We start from the raw sequence: 19,150 nt of genomic DNA, 5'->3' as shown, positions 1-19,150 counted from the left end.
GGTTTGGCAAGCTGAGAGTTTAGTCCAGTTTTGGTCCAAATCCCCTGTTATAATCGTACCTCAGCAGCATCATATCTAGGCCTGGTGGTGGTAGGTGCTGTACGGCCCTGGCCCAGAGAGCCCCTCCACAGTGGAACTGCAGACGTCTGCCCCATCTCATGGGCTGGGAGCAAGCTGAAGGTGCCCTCCATCACCCTGTGCAAAGGGATGGGGGGACCCTCATGTCTCACCCCTCTCTCTGCCCTTCCTAGACAAGCGGACGGACAAGTCGGCCGTGTCTGGAGCCATCCGGCTGCACATCAGCGTGGAGATCAAAGGCGAGGAGAAGGTGGCCCCGTACCATGTGCAGTACACATGCCTGCATGAGGTAGGCAGGCAGTGCAGGCTGCTGGGGCTGGCGCGGGACCTGGGCCGTGCACGAGCTGGAGCCCCGTCTCCGGTGGCAACTCCTGCTCTGCAGCGCTGGCCGCGGTGGGCCCGTCCCCACCGTGCCACCACCAGTGACCTGAAGGGACTCTCTCGTGCCCCAGAACCTTTTCCACTTCGTAACGGATTTGCAAAACAATGGAGTGGTGAAGATCCCCGACGCCAAGGGCGACGATGCCTGGAAGGTGTACTTTGACGAGACGGCGCAGGAGATTGTGGATGAGTTTGCCATGCGATACGGTGTGGAGTCCATCTACCAGGCCATGACGTGAGTTCCTCGCCCCATGCATGCCCATGGGACATTCCCTGTGCATGCCCATGGGGCCCCTTCTCTGTTGTGTGCTAGGCGGCAGCACCCAGCCCACCCTTTGCAGCACCTAATATCCCTTGGCACCCCGATGTGCCTTGCTGAGCACGGGTGAACCCAGGTGGCTGCAGGCAATGCCCGGAGCACGCTGCGCTCCTACGTCACTCCACACCTGCACACACATTTCCCGCGCATCTTGCTGTGCGACTCCAGCACCCTGCTCCCCTCAGCTTGCCTCTCTCTGTCCCTTTTCCCCCACCAGGCATTTTGCCTGTCTCTCCTCTAAATACATGTGTCCGGGGGTGCCGGCAGTGATGAGCACGCTGCTAGCCAACATCAACGCCTACTATGCACACACCACCGCCTCTACCAACGTCTCCGCCTCTGACCGCTTTGCTGCTTCCAATTTCGGGGTAAGTCCGATGGTGCGTAAACACTCCTTCCTTCTTCTCTCTTCTCTTGGGGAGGGGGCGGGGGGGTTCATGGGGCAAAAAGAGCCGTGCAAAACACCTCCCCTCCAAACTGCAGCCAGTCAGCGGGGCTTTGGCCACTCTGTGCCAAGATAAAGCCACCTCCTGTTTTTCAGGAAGGAAATTAGCCACCCTCTTCTGAGAGAAGGTCTAAATTTGCTCCTCAAATTATTATGGTGAAACTTTGATTGCAATTAGACCTGGCTTTGACTAATGGACGACAGCGCACTGCAAATCCCCTCCTGTCGCTGGCAGCCCCCAGATGCTGCCGCTCCAGCAGGAAAATTAAATTTTTGCGGCATCTGGCTGCTTGCTGCGAAAGCAGGCAGTGAGGAGCCCTTTCCCTGCAGCTCGCTGGGAGCTTTGCATGGCTCTGAGTGCGGCGGGTGCAACCCGAGCCTGGAGCAAACTCACCAGGGTGCACCAGCACCTGTGGGTGCATGCCGGCCCTGCTCCATTGAAGGCTGCTGCGGGCGCCTGGCTTCACGCATATCGAGTTGCCCGGTTTTCTGTGACAGAAATGCTCGCAGGCGTGAAGGACGGGGCGCCTGGCGGCACCTCACACCCAGGCAAGTTTGTGACAGGGACTGGTTCACCCTTGGGGACCACGGGGGAGGTGAAAGGGGACAGGCTGAGCCCTCAGCCCAGTTTCCACCGTGTGCATCCAGAGTAACTGCATGAGGAGGCAGGTGGCTGCTCTGGATTTACATGGGGTGAGCCGAGCTCAGAGCCCAGCCCTGGCTAGGATGAGGTGCTGTGTAGTGAGGGCTGGAGGCAGGGCCACACACAGCTCTCGAGAGAGGCCACTTTGGTTCATCTCCCGATTCAGCCAGCACGGGATAGCTAGAGCCAAGCGAGCTGTGTTGCAGGGTCACACAGAGAAAAAAGAAAAAAAAAAAAGGAAACCACACGAAAAGCCTTTTCTCTAACGTGTAGGGTTTTAAAAACTTGTTTCTTTCTCTTTTTTTAGAGAGCCTAAAGGTTGGGTCCTTAAGTGCCCGGCCGTGTCGCTTTAAGCCCGAGTACCTGGCGTGTCCAGTTTTAAAGCGCACTGCAGCCGTTGTGTGTCGGGGACGCACGGTCTTGGCCCAAAGCCTGGCTTTGCCGTCTCTGGCGGGCGAGCGCTCGGAAGGTTTGCGGTTGCAAATGCAGGCTGCGGGCTCAGCTGAGCCGTGGCCAGGGCGGGCGCGGGACTCGTCCAGCACTGGGGAGCAGTGTCTCTGACACGCCGTTCCCGCGGCCTGCCCCCACGTCCTCCTGCCCTGCTGGCGTCCCCCTGCTCCACACGAGGACTCAGGGCCACCCGTAGCCCATCTCCGGCCACCTCCCTGCTTCAAGGGCAGGGAGCCCTAGGGCATGATGATGCTGTTGCATAGCAGGAAAGCAGCTGTGCTGGCAGCCCGGCAGCCCCGTCCCTCGCTTGTTGGGTGCCCCGGGGCAGCCCTGTCCCCAGCTCAGCTAGCGCTGCCAGCCGCAGCCATGGGTAAAAGCAGGGCTCTCCAGGGAGACCTGTGGGTTTGCAACGATTTACACCAGCGAAGTGCCTCCGAACGACATTTTGGAGAGAATCAGTTGCTTTTCCTTCAGCTCCGGCACAGCAGCCGAGAAGCCTGACCTGGGTTAGCATCCTCTCACCCCATGCAGGGTCCCTGGGCTGAGCTGAATTAGAGCCCTCCCAGCCCCAGTGGAGTCTGTTTGCACAGGGTATTTCCCTGTCCGTGTCCTTCAGAGCTGCCCTGGGATTAGAACCAGCCCAGTCGGACAAGGTGGCATCGTCTCGGCAAGACATGAAGCAGCTCATTCCCAAAATTAGGAAGGTTTCGCAAAAGCAGCTCTTTCCTTGCCCTCTTTCTTCTGAGCTTTTGGAAAGCCTTGCACCTGGGGCCCAGGATGCAATCCTGAGTGACTGCTTTGTTCTCCTGCTGCGAGCCTTGGCCTTGGAGGCATTTTGGCTAGCTGGGTGGATGTATCTGTAGCTCCCTCCGGTGCTGACTGATAGTGAGAGTGAAGGGGATTCCTGGGTGCCCACGGGGTTTTGGCTCCCACTTCTGCACTGCCCACCATCACTGAGGGGCACCCCATCCCAGCAGGGTCGCACTTGCCTTGGGAGCCTCCGACCGCTGCTGTTAGCTCCACGCTTCCCGCTGACAACACCCAGCCACCGGCGAGGACAGGCTCTTCTCTGCGGGCGTCCTTCTGCACTGCTCTAGCGCCCATCCCTGGCAGGGCACAGTCCACAGGAAGGCAGGAGAGGGGGGACGAGCCGTGGGTTGGCATGGGGTTAGGGCTGGGGGGCTCAGAGAGGCAGGCAAAGTGGGGAGGAGGGGGGGATACGGCCCTGGACACTTTTCCTCCGTTTACCTGGCTCTGGGGTGTTTCTCCACAGAAAGAACGGTTTGTCAAACTCCTCGACCAGCTGCACAATTCACTGCGGATCGACCTTTCCATGTACCGGGTAAGCAACCTGCCGTGCCTCAGTTTCACCACCTATATAAGGAAGAGGAGGCTACTTTCTCCTGCTGGAAGAGCCAAGCATTTTGCCTGGGTTTCAGTGGCACCTGGGCTGGGTGACCACCTGGGTGGCTGGGTGCCAGCTGCCTGGCTCCATGTGGATCCGAGCCATGCTGGTTCACGTGCAGCCCGTCCTCTCATGCTCTGCATCTGATGGCTTTTTTCTCTCCCTTTGGCAGAATAATTTCCCCGCCAGCAGCCCCGAGCGGCTGCAGGATCTCAAATCCACAGTGGATTTGCTAACCAGCATCACCTTCTTCCGGATGAAGGTATTGCCTTCTCTCCCTGTCCCTCTGGAGGGGCAGCCTCACCCTCATTACCCTGGGGAATAGCCCCAGCGCTGCCCTCGGCTTTCCTGCTGTTGCCAGATTTGCATCTTTGGACCCCCTCATGGCCCCAGGCCTGTCTCGGGTGACGGTGGGGAGCGTTGGCCTCATAGTGGTTCCTGGGCTCTCTGGGAGGCTGTGGGTCTGTCTCTAGCCACAGCCAATATAATTGGCTCCACATCTCACTCCCTGTGCAGGTCCAGGAGCTGCAAAGCCCACCCCGAGCCAGCCAGGTGGTGAAGGACTGCGTGAAGGCCTGCCTCAACTCCACCTATGAGTACATCTTCAACAACTGTCATGAGCTGTACAGTCGCGAGTACCAGACTGACCCGGTGAGCAATGCAAGGGGAGCTGGGACCTGCTGACCTTGCACACGCAGCCACCTCCGAGCACTCGGGGCCAGCCCTGGGCCACCAGCCATGGTGGTGACAATGTGGGGAGACCTGCCTGCTCTCCCTGCCTTCCTCTCCCTGTCCCTTTCCCTTCTCCATCACCCCATTGGATTCTTCCTTTCCTTCTCCCCCTGTCCTCTGCGCTGTTCCAGCCCTTCCCCGGGGTGCTCAGCCCCATGCAGAGCAGACCCCAAGTCTTGGGCAGGGTTCAAGCCCTCCTGCCAGGGAGTCGAGACTGGTCCCATGTCTCTGATGGACATGGGGGCTGTGAGGAGTCCCTGGATGCTTCCAGGTCCCTAGTGCCCCAGCAAGGACCAGCAGTGGCTGCTCTCCAGCCTCCCTGTTAGCCCCACCATGAAATCCAATCTCACAGAGTGTGGGGGTGACCAGAGTTTCCCCTGTGTCCCCATCACTCCAGACTAAGAAAGGCGAGGTGCCCCCCGAGGAGCAGGGCCCCAGCATCAAGAACCTAGATTTCTGGTCCAAACTCATCACCCTGATAGTTTCCATTATTGAAGAGGACAAGAACTCCTACACACCCTGCCTGAACCAGTGAGTAGATGTGAGAAACGGGCACCACACTCGGCTCTGGGGGGGGCATGATTGAATTAGTGCTTTGGAAATGGGTCATAACATCCATTTTACAGATGGGAAAACTGAGGTGGGGGAGAGGAGTTGGGGGCTGATTTACCTTCAAGCTGTACGGCAAGTTAGCTGCCACGCTGGGTAAAGACTCCAGGAGTTCCATTTCTGGACACAGTCACATGAGCCCAGCACGGGCAGCAGGCAAAGGAGTGCCATTAAGGTTGCCCAAAGTCCAGCGCCGTGCACCGGCCTCACCAGCCCAGGGACAGCTTGAGGACAGCCCTGGCCATGCTGTGGCTAACACGGTCCCCGCCATGGTCTGGCCCTGGCTGTGGGGACTTGTTCTCACGCTCTAGCTGTCTGATGAGCATGCTGTCCGCTCCACCCCAGGTTCCCACAGGAGCTGAACGTGGGGAAGATCAGCGCCGAGGTGATGTGGAACCTCTTTGCTCAGGATATGAAGTATGCGATGGAGGGTGAGTGTCCCTCAGTTCTCACTTGAATATTCACTGGGCAGGCTGCTGGAGCATGGGGGAGGCTGTTTCATTGCCTCTGTTAACATCGTGTTGAGTTTAAATCCCTCCCTAGAATCACCTACAGCCCAATTTGGCTTTGCCCTGTCACCTTGGCCACACCAGCCGCAGGTGTGGCCCTGGCGAGACTCCCACTTAAATCCCCGGTCCAAGGGATGGGGGCGCTCAAGACGACACAGCCCCATTGCATTCTCACCTTCCCTGCACAGAGCACGACAAGCATCGCCTGTGCAAGAGCGCCGACTACATGAACCTGCACTTCAAGGTGAAGTGGCTCTACAATGAGTATGTGACTGAGCTCCCCTCCTTCAAAAGCCGTGTGCCTGAGTACCCTGCGTAAGTGCAGATCTCGGGGCAGGTACAGGGAAGGGTGCTGTTTGTGGTCATGTTGCGACAGCTGTCCCCCCACCTCACTGGGCCGTGTCCTGGCTACCCTCACTGGGGACACGCTTCTCTTCCAGCTGGTTCGAGCCCTTTGTGATCCAGTGGCTGGATGAGAATGAAGAGGTGTCGCGGGATTTCTTGCATGGAGCGCTGGAGCGGGATAAGAAAGATGGGGTATGATGGGAGCTGCGCTTGTCTCTAACCCAAGCCCAGCACCAGGCTTGCTCTTTCTACCCAGCAGATAGATGGGTCCCTGGGCCAGTGCAGCCTGGGGTGGGTGACAGAGGCTTGTCCCCTTGGCCAAGGGACCCCCTGTGCTACTGGCTCATGCTCCCTCTCCCCTCTGCAGTTCCAGCAGACATCTGAGCACGCGCTCTTCTCCTGCTCCGTGGTGGACGTCTTCTCTCAGCTCAACCAGAGCTTTGAGATCATCAAAAAGCTGGAGTGCCCCGACCCCCAGATCGTTGGGCACTACATGCGGAGGTTTGCAAAGGTGGGGAACTGCCGCACTTGCCCTAGGCTCTGCCTACCACATCTGGGCACGTACCTCAGTGCGTGAGGTACAACCTGCCTCCAGCAGCAATGCTTGAATGAACCTTCCCCCCACCCCGAGACCCTGTGGCGCTCTCTCAGCTTTGCTAGCGTGGGAGAGTTGCTAATTAATGAGTTAATTGTTTAATTAATCTAGATTAATTAAATGCCACCAGCTCGCTGCAGCATGGGAGGGGAGTGGTGGGCAGGTGGGCAGGCAGTGGTGGCAGCAGTAGTGGAGGATGCCTTTGTGGCCATGCCAGTGCCAGAGCTGCCTGTGGCCACCTGCTGAGATCAGACAAGCTTGGTCTGTCTGGAAGCAGCTGTGCCCATGTGGGTCTCAGTACCTCTGTGGGATGTAGGGCCTGGAGGGCCCACAGCAGATCTGGCTGTGCTGCCATGGGACTCACTGTCTCCTTCCCTCCATCCTTCTTCTTGTCTCTCTTCCTCTTCCTCTTTGCTACTCTCTGGGCCTGTCCTATCCCTCGTGTGGCTGCAGACCATCAGCAACGTGCTACTCCAATATGCTGAGATCATCTCCAAGGATTTCGCCTCCTACTGCTCCAAGGAGAAGGAGAAAGTGGTGATGTACCCTCTTTTCTTTTTGGTTGCCAGGCACTGCCTGGCAGAGCCATTCCCTTACGGTGACCCTAGCTGTGATTTCAGAGCCAGAGCTGATCCTCACTGTCACCAGTCCTGCCCTTGATCTCTATGTCGGATGGCTCAAAGGAGGCCTGGTAACCTCCAAAATACTACCATGCAGGGTCTATGCTGTGGCTGGTCTGGGCATCTGTGCTCTGTGCGTGTTCCCTTCTCTGAAATGGAGATGCCAAAACAAACAGGTGGGGTGGGAGAGATCCTGGTTTTGTGGCATGACCAGCCTTGCTTGGTGTCTCTGAGGTGCGGATGATGGCGTGGATGCTTGTTCCTATGACATTGCAGTGGCTGGTGCTGACCCCTCTCTTCATCCTGCCCCTCCAGCCCTGCATCCTGATGAACAACATCCAGCAGCTCCGTGTGCAGCTGGAGAAGATGTTTGAAGCCATGGGGGGGAAGGAGGTATGTATCAGGAGTCCCCAGGGGGGAGCCCTACAGAGAGGCTGAATCAGTCTCATCTCCCTGGGGGCAGCCCCTTTCCCAGCTCCACAATGCTGGGGGGATGCTGGGGTAGGGGCAGACCCTATTTTCCTCTCATTTCATGATTGCCTAGGATCACCCTGTTCCAGCCCATGGCACCCTGCTCTCCTACCAGATTGGACCAGGGATGGGCTTTACCTTACCCAATGGTTCTGTTGGGGTGCAGAGATCATCCAGGGTTGGGTGAGGGACCCTGATGTCTTCTCCAAACTGTCTCCTTCTCCAGCTGGACACAGAAGCCAGTGATATCCTCAAGGAGCTGCAGGTGAAACTCAACAATGTCCTGGATGAGCTGAGCCGAGTATTTGCCACCAGGTACCTCTGGGCAAGGGGATGAGGGCTGTTGGGCAGGGAGAGATTTTGGGGTTCTGAGAGCTACGGCTGGGGCCAGGCCAGGGGCTCTGCTCAGCTGAGCCGAGGCTGGGCAGGTCCTGGGCAGCCCCACGTGGCCGTGTGCCTGTGGGATGCTGAGCTGTCTGGGCATTGTGGCCCCCAGCTTCCAGCCACACATCGAGGAGTGCGTGAAGCAGATGGGCGACATCTTGGGCCAGGTGAAAGGCACTGGCAACGTCCCTGCCAGCACCTGCAGCAGCGTCGCACAGGACGCTGACAACGTCCTGCAGCCCATCATGGACCTCCTAGACAGCAAGTGAGTGTGGGGGACAACAGTGCCCGTACAGGGACTACCATGACACCTGGGCTGCCCCAAGCCACGCTGAGAGAGATGGGGACCCACAAGGGGCTGAGGTATCCCAATATCCCATGGGGACAGTGGGGCCCTTGATGTGGCCGTGCAAGGGGTGACATCAGTGTGCCACACCCAGACCTTCAGCCCTGTCCCCTCTCTGCAGCCTGACCCTCTTTGCCAAGATCTGCGAGAAGACGGTGCTGAAGCGCGTGCTGAAGGAGCTCTGGAAGCTGGTGATGAACACGATGGAGAAGACCATCGTCCTGCCCCCGCTCACCGACCAGACGGTGAGTGCTGGGGAATGGCGACCAGGATGGGGGACCGTGGAGCTGAGCTGTAGGAGGCTGATGTGGGGTTATGCCCTGTGCGTGGGTGGCCTATGGGGAGCATCGTTGGCCAGAGCCCTTGCTGGCTGTTGAGGGCATGGGGGCTTTGCTTGCCTCCTCAAACCTACCTCCAGCTCATGGCTGAGAAAGGGATGGAGGAGGGAAAGGTCCATGCACAAGCCGGGTGCCCAATGCGATCCATCTGATTTCACCAAAGGACTATCACCCTCCTGCCATCCCTGTTGTAGCACCAGATGGGGGAAATTGGTCCTTTCTTCTCCAGCCTTCCCCTCTGAGCTGAGGGCACAGCATCCCATGCCATGCCCCTTCCGCACTGGGCTGTGTGGTCACTGTCCCTGCGCCAGGAGGTAAACCTGGTGACTCTTAGGGTGCAGCGAGCTATGGCATGTCAGCATCACTGTGAGGCTGGTATTGCTCCAGGGAACAGGGTGTGGCTTCTCAAGGGTTGAGGGGTGATGCAGGGACGGGGAGTTTCCCTGCACTGGGGCTGAATCCTTGCTCACAGCCTGAACTGATCCAGAAAGACCTGGGGACAGAGTAAAGCCTGAGGAATCGTCATTCATCCGAGAGAGACTTTCTGAAGGCTTCGAGGCGCCGTTTTGCATCATTGTGTCTGTGTTCCCTGCGTGTAGCAATATACCCCAAGGCTTTGTGGGGCAGCCGCCCAGCACCCATCCCGATAGCTTTTGGCGGGGGCTTCTGTTCTCTTGGGGTCTAGCAGGGAAGGGTAAGGTACCCCTCCACTGGGACCATTGACACCAAAGGCTCTGGGCCAGCCACACAGCTGTCCCTGTCACTCTCAGTGGCTTTTGTTGTTGTCATGGAGCTGGGATCCAAGACCCCTAGATGGGCTCTAACAGGGAGCCCCTGGAGCCGCCGGCCGCTGTGTCACCTCTCCCAGTCCCCCAGGGCCGTGGGGCTTCTCGCCCTGTGTGTGTAAGGGTCAGTGTGTGTTTCTCTCCAGCCCTCTGCAGCAAGGTGGCCTGACTTTGCCACTGCCAGCTTGCACCTTGTCCTAGCCCAGAACACGGCTCAGGCCAGCCTTGCAGGGAGCAAGGGCATGGGGCTCCCACACAACAGCATCACTTCTGGCCAAGATTATGCACTCTTGGCCAAGACGATCAAAGCTCCAGTGCTAGTGAGGACCACAGCACCACTGGGTCAGCGTCCCAGTCCCGGTCCCCATGCCTTGCCTGCCATGTGTGGCTGTACCTTGCTCTGGAGGCAGTGAGCCCTGTGCCACAGGGAGAGGTGGCTCGCATGGATGTGCAGATGGTTTAAAATGCCGCTGGGCACTTTTTCCCAATTTTTTTGAATTTTTGCTAGAGGGTGGTCTTGCTGCAGGGTAGTGCCCCACTGGGAGGTCTGTCTCTGGATTCTGGCCTGTAGATGGGCTGAGCCAGCTGGAGGCTGGATGCTGGAGCTGCACATTGAGTGGATTGAGTGGGCTTTTGCTTTGCATCCATGACCTGCCTTGAGCTGGGTGGATGTCAGCAGGGCTCGTCCCGGTGCATTGTCCCATGAGCCACCCTGACATAGCCATCTGATTGGGAAGGACCAGGAGGGGTGGGATGGGACCAGGTCGGTGCCGTGGAAAACAGAGATGCTGGCAGCAGGGCAGGGGCACGGAGAGCTTCGGTGCCCAGCGTCAGCTCCGAGCGTGGGATGCCTTTGTGGCTCTGCTGGTCCCAGGCTGACGGGGAGGGCAGCTGGGACTGGGGCTAGCCTGGGGGCAGCCAGGGGTTGGGGGAGGGACGCAACACTCATGTGATGGTTGTTCTCTCCAATTGTTCTGCTCACCTCTCAATGGCAGATGATTGTAAGTACGGCAGCTCCCTGTCTGTCTATCTGTCTGTCTGCTATGTGTGGGTCCCGACCTCGCCGGTTCTTGTCTTGTGTGGCTGCCCGCGCCCTCCCCTTGCCCTCCTCCAGCTCCCAACTCACTTCACCTCTGTAGTCACCTGTCCTCTTGCTGCCTGCTTGGCACCAACTCCGGCTCCCGGTGGGGAGCCCACCCGTGGCCCCAGGCTGGGCTGGAGAGGTGGAAGGGTCCTGGACACACGTGGGGCGGTTGGATTCGTTGGGTGGTGCAGTGTCAGTGATGGACTGGGAGGGATGGAGACATGGGGGGGCAGTGGTGGGGATGCAGCTGGGACAGTGCCACGTATTCAGGGCCAGCCAAATCCAGGCTGATCCCATCTTCTTGCTCTGTGATGGAGATGACAGAGGTCATTAGAAATGCAGGCAGGAGAGCAGTATATGAGGCAGATGTGGCTGCTATTCTGGGCCCATTGTGCCTCTGTTTCCCTATGGGGCAGTGGCAGAGTTATGGCCATGCCAGGAGAAGGGGGGAGGGGGGAGGTTACTGAGGGCAGAGGCTTTCCCAGCCTGTGGTGAAGAGCATCTCACTGGGACACGGAGGTCCCTGGCTGAGGCCGATCAGTGATCAGGGTTGCAGCTTGCCAACAGGAACTGCAAGGCTTTTCCCCTGGTTGAGATACAGGACTGGGAGCCCAGACTCCTGGGTCCCCTTCTCAGCACTGCTGCTGGTTCTTTGCACAGCTTTGACTGAGGGATTTCCTTCCGTTGTCTTCTGCTCAGTCTGTGACAGTGTGTTCATGCCCTGTGGGCGTGGGAAAGGCTACTTCCAACCCCTAATCCTGCCATCGCCTAATCTGAGTGCCCTGAGACCGCTGGCACCTTCCTAGAGAGGAGCAGGAGTGCTAGGCACCTGGTGCCAGGTGCTGGGTACCAGCCACTCACCTCTCTGGTCCCTGCAGGGGACAAATGTACTCTCCTCTTTGCCCCAACACCTTTAATTTCCAAATTATATGAAAGATCCCAGCGACAGCCCCCAGACCTCGTGGGCACTCAGCATGGGTGCTGGGGTCCAGCCCAGGTCACCTTCATTAATACTGGGCCATCTCCTGCTCCTGCATCAGGCAGAGCCCCAGCAAGCGGGGCTGGATGGTGGCTGCAGTGGGGGGACCGCAGTCCCTGGGGCTCTATGGCCACTGCAGCAGTGGAGGGAGGGGGGTGGCAGCTCTGCTTGACCCCACGGGGGTCCCAGTGCTGCAGGGTAAGAGCTCCTCCTGCTCCCCCAGCACTGTGTGCCTCAGTTTCCCTCCAGAGCAGGACACCCTCAGGGAAACCCCCCTCACTTCCCTGCCAGATGGGGCCCCTCCCCATTCAACCATGCCGCAAACACCCTGAGAGACTGGTTAGAAACCCCCAAGGGGCACTTCTGCCTCATTTTAAGCTCTTCTCCCCTCACCATCAGCACAGGGCCATCACCGAGCCCAGAAATCTGCACCCCGCGAGCAAAATGCCAGCACGTGTGCTCTCACGAGTGCTGGGAGTGCCCATCCATGGTCCAAGGGCAGCATCTCTGGGGCTGGCCAAGTGCAGCACCTGCATCCCCGGCATCCCAGCGGGGAGCAGCCCCCGCTGGCCCTGGCCCTTCCTTTGGAGCTTGGCAGTGTCTTTGCCACTAGCCCACGGATACTACCCTGTGTGCCTGGCCTTGCCCTGTGACACAGCCCCTCCCCCCCCAGCCATGTCCCGTCACGTGCTGTCCCCCCCATGCCGCCGCTCAACCTCTGACATTGCTTCTACAGGGCACGCTCTTGAGAAAACATGGCAAGGGGACAGAGAAGGTAAATAGCCTGTGGGCTCCTGTGTGTGTCATCACCCCATGGCCACCTGCATGCCCCCGCCGGGGCAGAGCCGGCTGGCGCAATGGGGGGTCCGGGCTTGTCTGTGCTTCCTCTGTCGTGTTGTCTGGATGTGCCGTTGCCTGCGTGGCGTGTTGTTGTGTCGAGGTGTGCAATGTTTGGGCCGTGTTGCCTGTGTGTGGGCTGGGGGCACAGTGACCCGTGTCTGTGTTTCGTGATGGGGGCGAGGGGGACAGTGGGTGCTGTGGTTGCTTATCCTGTATGGGTGAGTGTTGAGGGTGCTACTTGCTCCCTGGGCATGAGTGGGGGGCACTGAGCCACAGAGCAGGGCTAGGGCAGCTCAGGATCCTGTGGCGTGGCATAGGAATGGGGACAGTGACAGGGACATGGCCCCACTGCTCCCCAGGGTGCCTGTGGAGTCAGTCCTCTGCAGGCTGAGCATAGCACAAGCTGGTCACCAAACCCATCCTATTGCCTGGGCCCTCAGTAAGAGATGGCACCCTAGTGGGGGGGTGGGTGGGTGTGGGGGGGCTCTGTGTGTGTGTGTGTGTGTGTGTGTGTGTGTGTGTATGTGTGTGCATGTGCGTATATGTGCAAAGGGGCTGTGTGGCTACAGAGATCCCTTGGATCTCCAAGCCTACTTCCCATCAATGCATGCCCCAGCAAGGGTGAGTGACCCTCAAACCATGCCAGAAAGGTTTCTCCAGGCAGAATGGGCATCCAGGCTCTCCCTCCATTCAGCCGCTCATCCTAGGTGCTCCTTATCACCTTCCCGGGTGACCCCATCACCTTCCTGGGTGCTCAGGCATGCCATTCAGGCCAGAAGGGGTTTTCTTCCAGGCTGCCTATTCCCAAGATCTAGATCTTAGGAACAGCCACTCCAGAGCCCAGCTGGGTGATGCCTTTGGCTCTTCCCATGCTATGATAAGAGCAGTGAGGAGGCCCATCACTAGGGTTCTGCCCCCAGTTTGCCGAATGCTCCCGAGCAAATTGCTTTTGTCTGCCTGTTGCTACTTCCCCACTGTCAACCAAGGTTGTGAACAAGTCTGCTTCTGAGTCAATAGCAGCAGAGACCTGGCACGCTCATCCCAGGTATTCAGAAGGGCGAGGGGCAGGGGGAAAGCAGCCGGGGGGAGGATTAACACTAGCAAATGCACGGAGCTGAGCCTTTGCAGGTGTGAACTCATGCCAAACCAGTGCCACCAGCACACAACCGAGCCCAGCCTAGCGCCGCAGCTGGCAGAGATCGCAGGGCTGGAGCCTGCGTGGCCAGTGCCAGGGCCCCCAATAACTGTCCCTTGCTGTTCTCTTTCCAGAGCAGGGTGAAGCTGCCCAGTCACACTGAAGTAAGGACATGGCTCTTCTCCTCCCCACTTGCCTCTGCACCCTGCTCTCACCTCCTCCATCCCTCCTCCCTGTCCATTGTCCTGTGCTCTGCAGTGGTGGGGGGGCACTGTACCGTGTCCCGTCGGTCTCCGTTCAAGGGACACTCTGGCTCCCAGCCTGCTGACCGGCTAGGGGGGGTGCTGGGGCCAGCAAGGGAGTGGTTAATGGGAACGGGGCAGGGGCAGAAAGGAAAAGGTTAATGGGGGAATGCACAAGAGAGGGTAGGTGGGGACAGACCCCTGCGGAGGGGACTGCTGCATAGGGGTTAGAGGGTCTGGGTTCATGCGTTGCTGGGAGGGGCTGGACATACTGGTCAGGATGGGGTGAGGGGAGCACGGGGGGGGGGGGGGAGGTGGCTGGCTCTGCCCCAGTTTGCCCAGCGGCCAAGGAGCTGGCGCTCAGCCCAAGGAGGGGTGCCGGAGTTGGGGGAGGGGGTTAGCCATGGGGCTGCGGCACCCAGCCCCACTGCCAGGCATTTGCTAGTGCCAGGTGGTGCAGCGCTGACATGCGAGGGGCACTGCTTGGCTGAGGGCTCCCAGCCCTGGCATCACCTAGGGTACTAAGGGACAGGCTCACCCTTCTTCGAGCACCCCTTTGGGTGCTGTGCCCCGTGCTGGGTCACAGCTGGGGGTGGGCTGGGAGCAGTGGGTGCAGAGACAGGGGACTGATGGCGGGGGGACATATCGCTCGGCTGGTGGCACTGCAAGGCTGTGCCCACCTGTGCTGTGCTGTTCCAGCGCACCTGCTCACTGGCTCTCTCCCCATGTTTTAATCTTCCCCTGCCCTCCCTCCCTGCTGTGTTTGCTCTTGCGGGTCAGGGACCAGTTTCTGTCCAGTATCTCTGATGCCCCTGTGCTGTGCCAGGCTCTGCCAGGCCCAGGAGCGGGTTCCAGGGCTGTGGGCACCAGAGGCAGCAGGATGGGACCCTAGAGTGGAGCTGGTGCTGCTGACTGGGGTGTGAGGTCACTGGTCCCAGGCTGACGGATGCCCTGAGGTCCTGCCTTGGAGTTTCTGACCCTGCAGCTGCAAATCTGTGCTGGGCGGGGTGGGAGTGGACCAGTGGTCTCCAGCTTGGTACAGCTCTTGAGACAGCAGGCTGCTGTGCTGAGCCAGCGCCTGGCAGCTAGGGGCTCTGACCCAGGGGCTACAACCCACAGGACCCCCACATCTCTGGAGCCAGGGGCGAGGGGAGCCCCTAAGGCATTGCAGTGATCTCCTGGCCAGGCACAGCACCAGGCATGGCCCCGTGCACCAGCACAGCCTTGCCCATGGCACAGCACCAGCCTGGCTCACTCACTAGGGCCGTTCCCTTCTCTTTGCTCTCTGCAGGGCACCCAGATGATTTTCAATGCAGCCAAGGAGCTGGGGCAACTCTCCAAGCTGAAGGTAAGGGCTGAGGGTGCCTGGCATTAGCACCATCACAGTGGCTGAAAGACCCCCCCCTCCCCCTCCCACCGGTGTCCACTTGCCAGCACGGCTGGAGTGCAGGGAGCTGGGCATAGGCCTTGGCTCAGTGTCCTGGCTGCCCCAATGAGCTGCTGGCTCTGAGAGCAAGATTTGTGCCTTGCAGGACCACATGGTGCGGGAGGAAGCCAAAAGCCTCACCCCCAAGCAGTGTGCTGTGGTGGAGCTGGCTCTGGACACCATCAAGGTGAGGGCGCCATGGGCACAGCACCCATGCAGGGGCTCAGGGTAGCATGATGGGCCTCACGGGGATAGTTGCGGGGACACCCCTGGCTGGGAGCCCAATGGCACAGAGCCTGCCAGACCAGGGGTCCCAGGGAGCTCCCAGCAGAGCTGCTGAGGACCCAGCATCCATCCCTCCTTCCAGCAATACTTCCACGCTGGGGGAGTGGGGCTGAAGAAGACGTTCCTGGAGAAGAGCCCCGACCTGCAGTCGCTGCGTTATGCCCTGTCCCTGTACACGCAGGCCACCGACCTCCTCATCAAAACCTTCGTGCAGACCCAGGCTTCACAGGGTAGGACATGCCACTCCAGCCCTCCATCCCGTCCCTACCACTCCGGCCACCACTGGCTCTGATGCTGGGGGTATGGCTGCTCCATCACTGAGGTTTCTGCAAGGGGCCTATCTCAGTGGGGCTGGAGGTCCAGGCTGGATGTTAGAGGCCAATACACGCCATGGCATGGTGTGCAGGAGGGGGTGTGAGGGAATGCAGTCGGGAGGTAAAGGGTGTTTGTCCATCTGTGTTTTGCACCATGTGTTGGGGATAAAGAGCAGTGCCAGGGTGCCAGGGCCCCCTTCTCGCTGCCTGGCACATCGGGGGCAGCACCCAGGGTTCGTGCATGCTGCCAGCAAGAGGAACGTGTCCCCAGTGCCAGGTCACAGCTAGGCTGACACAGGAATAGGCCCATGGCCAGGGGGAGGTCACCCTCTGGCCATATGTCCCATCCGGACATCCCCAGCCCCAGCATGGCCCTCTGCAGAGGTCTCTGGTCCAATAGCATCTTGGGCCTCTGCCTTTGAGCTAGCCTCTCAGGTGGCCCCGGCCACACTGGATGCAGAGGATTTGAGCTGTCCGCTTCAGACCTCTCATGGCAGCTGGCCCAGTCCTGGCACAGGGACAGGGCCTGTCCTGGGCGCGTTGAGCACCCTGCGTGTGCGTCGCACACTGCTTAGCCCTTCCCTGCTCAAGGTGGCCCCAGCACAGCCATAGGGCACAGGTGCTTCTTAGGAGCTCACATCCAAAGGGATGCAGGGTGCTGAGCACCCTACAGGGACTAGCCCACCTTACAAGGTTTAAATGCCACCCCTAGCTGTGCCCCTTGGCATCTCCAATTGGGGGTGGGGGTGGGGCAGAGCTGCTCGGTGACAGGTCACAGGCCATTGTGCATGGCCCCTGCCAGGTTTCAGCTCCGCCTGCCCAGGCTTGTCTGCGTCTCAGCGCTGGGCTTTTGTTTGCTCTCTGTGCAGCTCCTCCAAGAGGCATTCATCCTGTCTGTGCCAGCCATGTTGCTGGGGGGGGGGGGAGGGGCGGGGCTCAGCCGTCCCTGGATGGGGCCGTGGGGCAGCTGGGTGCACCACCAGCACCCATGGGTGCGCTCCAGCCCTGGGACCCCCTCCGGGCTCCAAGCCAAGGGCCTGTCCGTGCCCAGTGCTTCTGTGTTGCTGCAGTGTCGTTTGGATGCTCGGCCGCGCATCTGTCTGTGATATCTGATTTCTCTCTTTCTGTTTTTTTCCTCCTTCTCTTTTTGTTTTTTCCTCCCTTTACACACATTCTCTCTCTCTCTCTCTCTCTCCTTCCACTTTTTGCCCTGTGTCTCTGTCTTTTCTCTCTTTCCTTCCTATTAGTTCATGGTGGAAAAGGTATTAGGTTTACCCTTAGTGAAGAAATTTATCCTGAGAAGGGTACGTGTAACACTCCCCTGTCCCAGCATCCTGCCTGCCAGCTGTTGCCCTGGGCTAGTAACAGTCCTGGCACCGTGGGCCGGACTGTAGGGTGGTTGGGCCCCCCCCCTCCCCCACAAGCTGGGCAGAGCTGACTCCCTCAGCCCCACAGACATAGAGTCCCAGGGCCAGTTTGGGCAGCTGGCCCTAAATTTGGAGGAATTGGGCTCAGCCCTAAGGGAATAGACCCCCTCAGTCCCCTCAGCTGCCGAGGAGGGGGGATGGGGGATGGTACCGTGGCTTGCAACGTGGGCAGGTGACACCCACTGGTGCCCATGCTCTGGGCACCCTGGGACCCTCCATGGGTTCTCCCCGGCTGCAGGACAAGGAGAAGGCTGGAGTTCCCAGCCTGGCTGTCCGTGGGTGGCACCTGCTGCGAGCCTTGGCCCTTGCATGCTGGGGAGCTGGCCCCTTTGGGACAGGTGGGCCCTGCAGCCTTGGGCTGGCCGGCCCCCATGTCTGTTGCCAGAAGGACCTTTACTAGCCTTGCTCTGCGTGCCCCATCTGCCTGCCCCCGGGTGCGAGGAATGACCATGGCACCATGGGCTCACTGGCCCTGCTTGGCCTCCATCACAGCGCTGCCAGGGGCCGGGACTGCACCCATGCTTGGCCTCAGCACCGAGACACCCCCCCCTCCCCATTGCCTCCATTTCAGCTCAGCATGCAGCACCAATGGGATAGCCTGTGGGCAGGGGTGCCCAGTGGGGAAGGGGTGCCCCTGGGGGGAGGTAGAGGGGCCAGAGGATGAAGAGCAAAAATGTGTCCTCACCCAGCTTCAGGGATACCCAGGAAAAATGTATCCCCTTTGCCAGCCCTTGCAGTCCCATGCAGGACCCATGATGTGACACCTGGGGCCATGTCCTCCTTCATGGTGTTATTTCCTTCCTACCCTAGTCTTTTCCCTGCCCCCTTCCCCAGCTCGGAGCTTTCTGCTGCTCTTGGTTTGATCCTCTTGGCCTAACTTGTCCCATTCGACACCCTGAGCCTGTCCTGCCTTGCACCCCCTCCTTCACCCATGCGTGCATGCATGGCTCGGGGGGGGGGGGGGGTGGGCAGGGAGAGTGTTGCACTGGGAGGATGCTGTTGGGCGCAGGTCACCCAAGTTCCCCCCCCCCAACCCCCAGCTGGGTATACAGGAAGGAGGCCCAAGGCTTGGTGTGCCCCCCTCCCCCCCCCCCCCCCAAGATGGAGGGTACCTGGGTTAGGGCAAAGTTCCTGGCAGAGCCATGGTTGCCCAGCAGCACAAGGTTGCATTTGGATCTCTCCTGCCTGGTGCAGAGCCTGGGGCAGGCGCAGGGCATGGCCCCTAAGGCTGCACTGAGGCTGGCAGTGCAAAGAGGCCTTACTTACACCCTTGGGTCCCACACAACATGTCCCTATCCTTGTCCTGAGCATGACAACCAGCTGCAGGGACCAGGACCTGCTACCATCCCTACCTGCTGCAACCCAGGCGAGTAGGCCCTTCCCGGGGGCTAGCAGACGTGGGGTGGGGAGGGCACAACATCCCAGTGCTATGGTGAGCTGGGTTGCCACGGGGCATCTCGGGCCATGCTCGATGCTACCCTGGCTGGTGACCTGCCTCCTCCAGTGGGGTTGGCATTGGGCAGGGGCTTGTGCTCACATGGCCTCCCTTTGCCACTCAGGCTCTGGCGTGGATGACCCCGTCGGTGAGGTGTCGATCCACGTGGAGCTCTTCACCCACCCTGGCACTGGCGAGCACAAAGTCACCGTCAAAGGTGGGCACTGTGGGCCAGGACACCGGGGTAACTGGCTGCCGAGCTGCTTTGCACGTCTGACCAGCTTCTTCCTTGCAGTGCTGGCTGCCAATGACCTCAAGTGGCAAACGTCAGGCATCTTCCGGCCCTTCATCGAGGTCAACATCATCGGGCCCCACCTCAGCGACAAGAAGAGGAAATTCGCCACCAAGTCCAAGAACAACAGCTGGGCCCCCAAGTACAATGAGAGCTTCCAGTTGTGAGTGGTGGTGCAGCGCGGGGCTGGGGGGGGGCAGCTGTTGTCAGCCTTGTCCTGGACGGGGGGGGGGGGG

The 19,150-nt window shown here is 59.8% G+C and overlaps 1 protein-coding gene across 15 annotated transcripts in view; it reads left to right on the top strand.

Moving 5' to 3' along the window:
• Positions 1 to 19,150, top strand: part of UNC13A (unc-13 homolog A) — a 43,088-nt gene that overhangs the window by 21,488 nt on the left and 2,450 nt on the right. For 2 of the 15 annotated variants that reach the window (XM_068919732.1, XM_068919721.1), the window contains 24 exons: positions 252 to 367; positions 531 to 694; positions 996 to 1,146; positions 3,590 to 3,658; positions 3,894 to 3,983; positions 4,238 to 4,372; positions 4,851 to 4,984; positions 5,408 to 5,493; positions 5,760 to 5,886; positions 6,012 to 6,108; positions 6,284 to 6,427; positions 6,965 to 7,048; positions 7,447 to 7,524; positions 7,829 to 7,917; positions 8,099 to 8,251; positions 8,454 to 8,577; positions 12,255 to 12,293; positions 13,628 to 13,657; positions 15,027 to 15,083; positions 15,268 to 15,348; positions 15,529 to 15,676; positions 17,008 to 17,064; positions 18,747 to 18,839; positions 18,918 to 19,077. In XM_068919732.1, the coding sequence (XP_068775833.1) occupies positions 252 to 367; positions 531 to 694; positions 996 to 1,146; positions 3,590 to 3,658; positions 3,894 to 3,983; positions 4,238 to 4,372; positions 4,851 to 4,984; positions 5,408 to 5,493; positions 5,760 to 5,886; positions 6,012 to 6,108; positions 6,284 to 6,427; positions 6,965 to 7,048; positions 7,447 to 7,524; positions 7,829 to 7,917; positions 8,099 to 8,251; positions 8,454 to 8,577; positions 12,255 to 12,293; positions 13,628 to 13,657; positions 15,027 to 15,083; positions 15,268 to 15,348; positions 15,529 to 15,676; positions 17,008 to 17,064; positions 18,747 to 18,839; positions 18,918 to 19,077 (2,506 nt within the window). Of the gene's footprint in view, positions 1 to 251; positions 368 to 530; positions 695 to 995; positions 1,159 to 3,589; positions 3,659 to 3,893; positions 3,984 to 4,237; positions 4,373 to 4,850; positions 4,985 to 5,407; positions 5,494 to 5,759; positions 5,887 to 6,011; positions 6,109 to 6,283; positions 6,428 to 6,964; positions 7,049 to 7,446; positions 7,525 to 7,828; positions 7,918 to 8,098; positions 8,252 to 8,453; positions 8,578 to 9,142; positions 9,408 to 12,254; positions 12,294 to 13,627; positions 13,658 to 15,026; positions 15,084 to 15,267; positions 15,349 to 15,528; positions 15,677 to 17,007; positions 17,065 to 18,746; positions 18,840 to 18,917; positions 19,078 to 19,150 lie in introns of those variants that run through there. The other 13 variants (XM_068919726.1, XM_068919720.1, XM_068919733.1 and 10 more) reach the window with 10 other exon arrangements.

Source organism: Struthio camelus, chromosome 26 (assembly GCF_040807025.1).
Source record: "Struthio camelus isolate bStrCam1 chromosome 26, bStrCam1.hap1, whole genome shotgun sequence".
NCBI lineage: Eukaryota > Metazoa > Chordata > Aves > Struthioniformes > Struthionidae > Struthio > Struthio camelus.
Note: the sequence above shows the minus strand (reverse complement) of the source record. Positions and strands in the feature narration are given on the sequence as shown.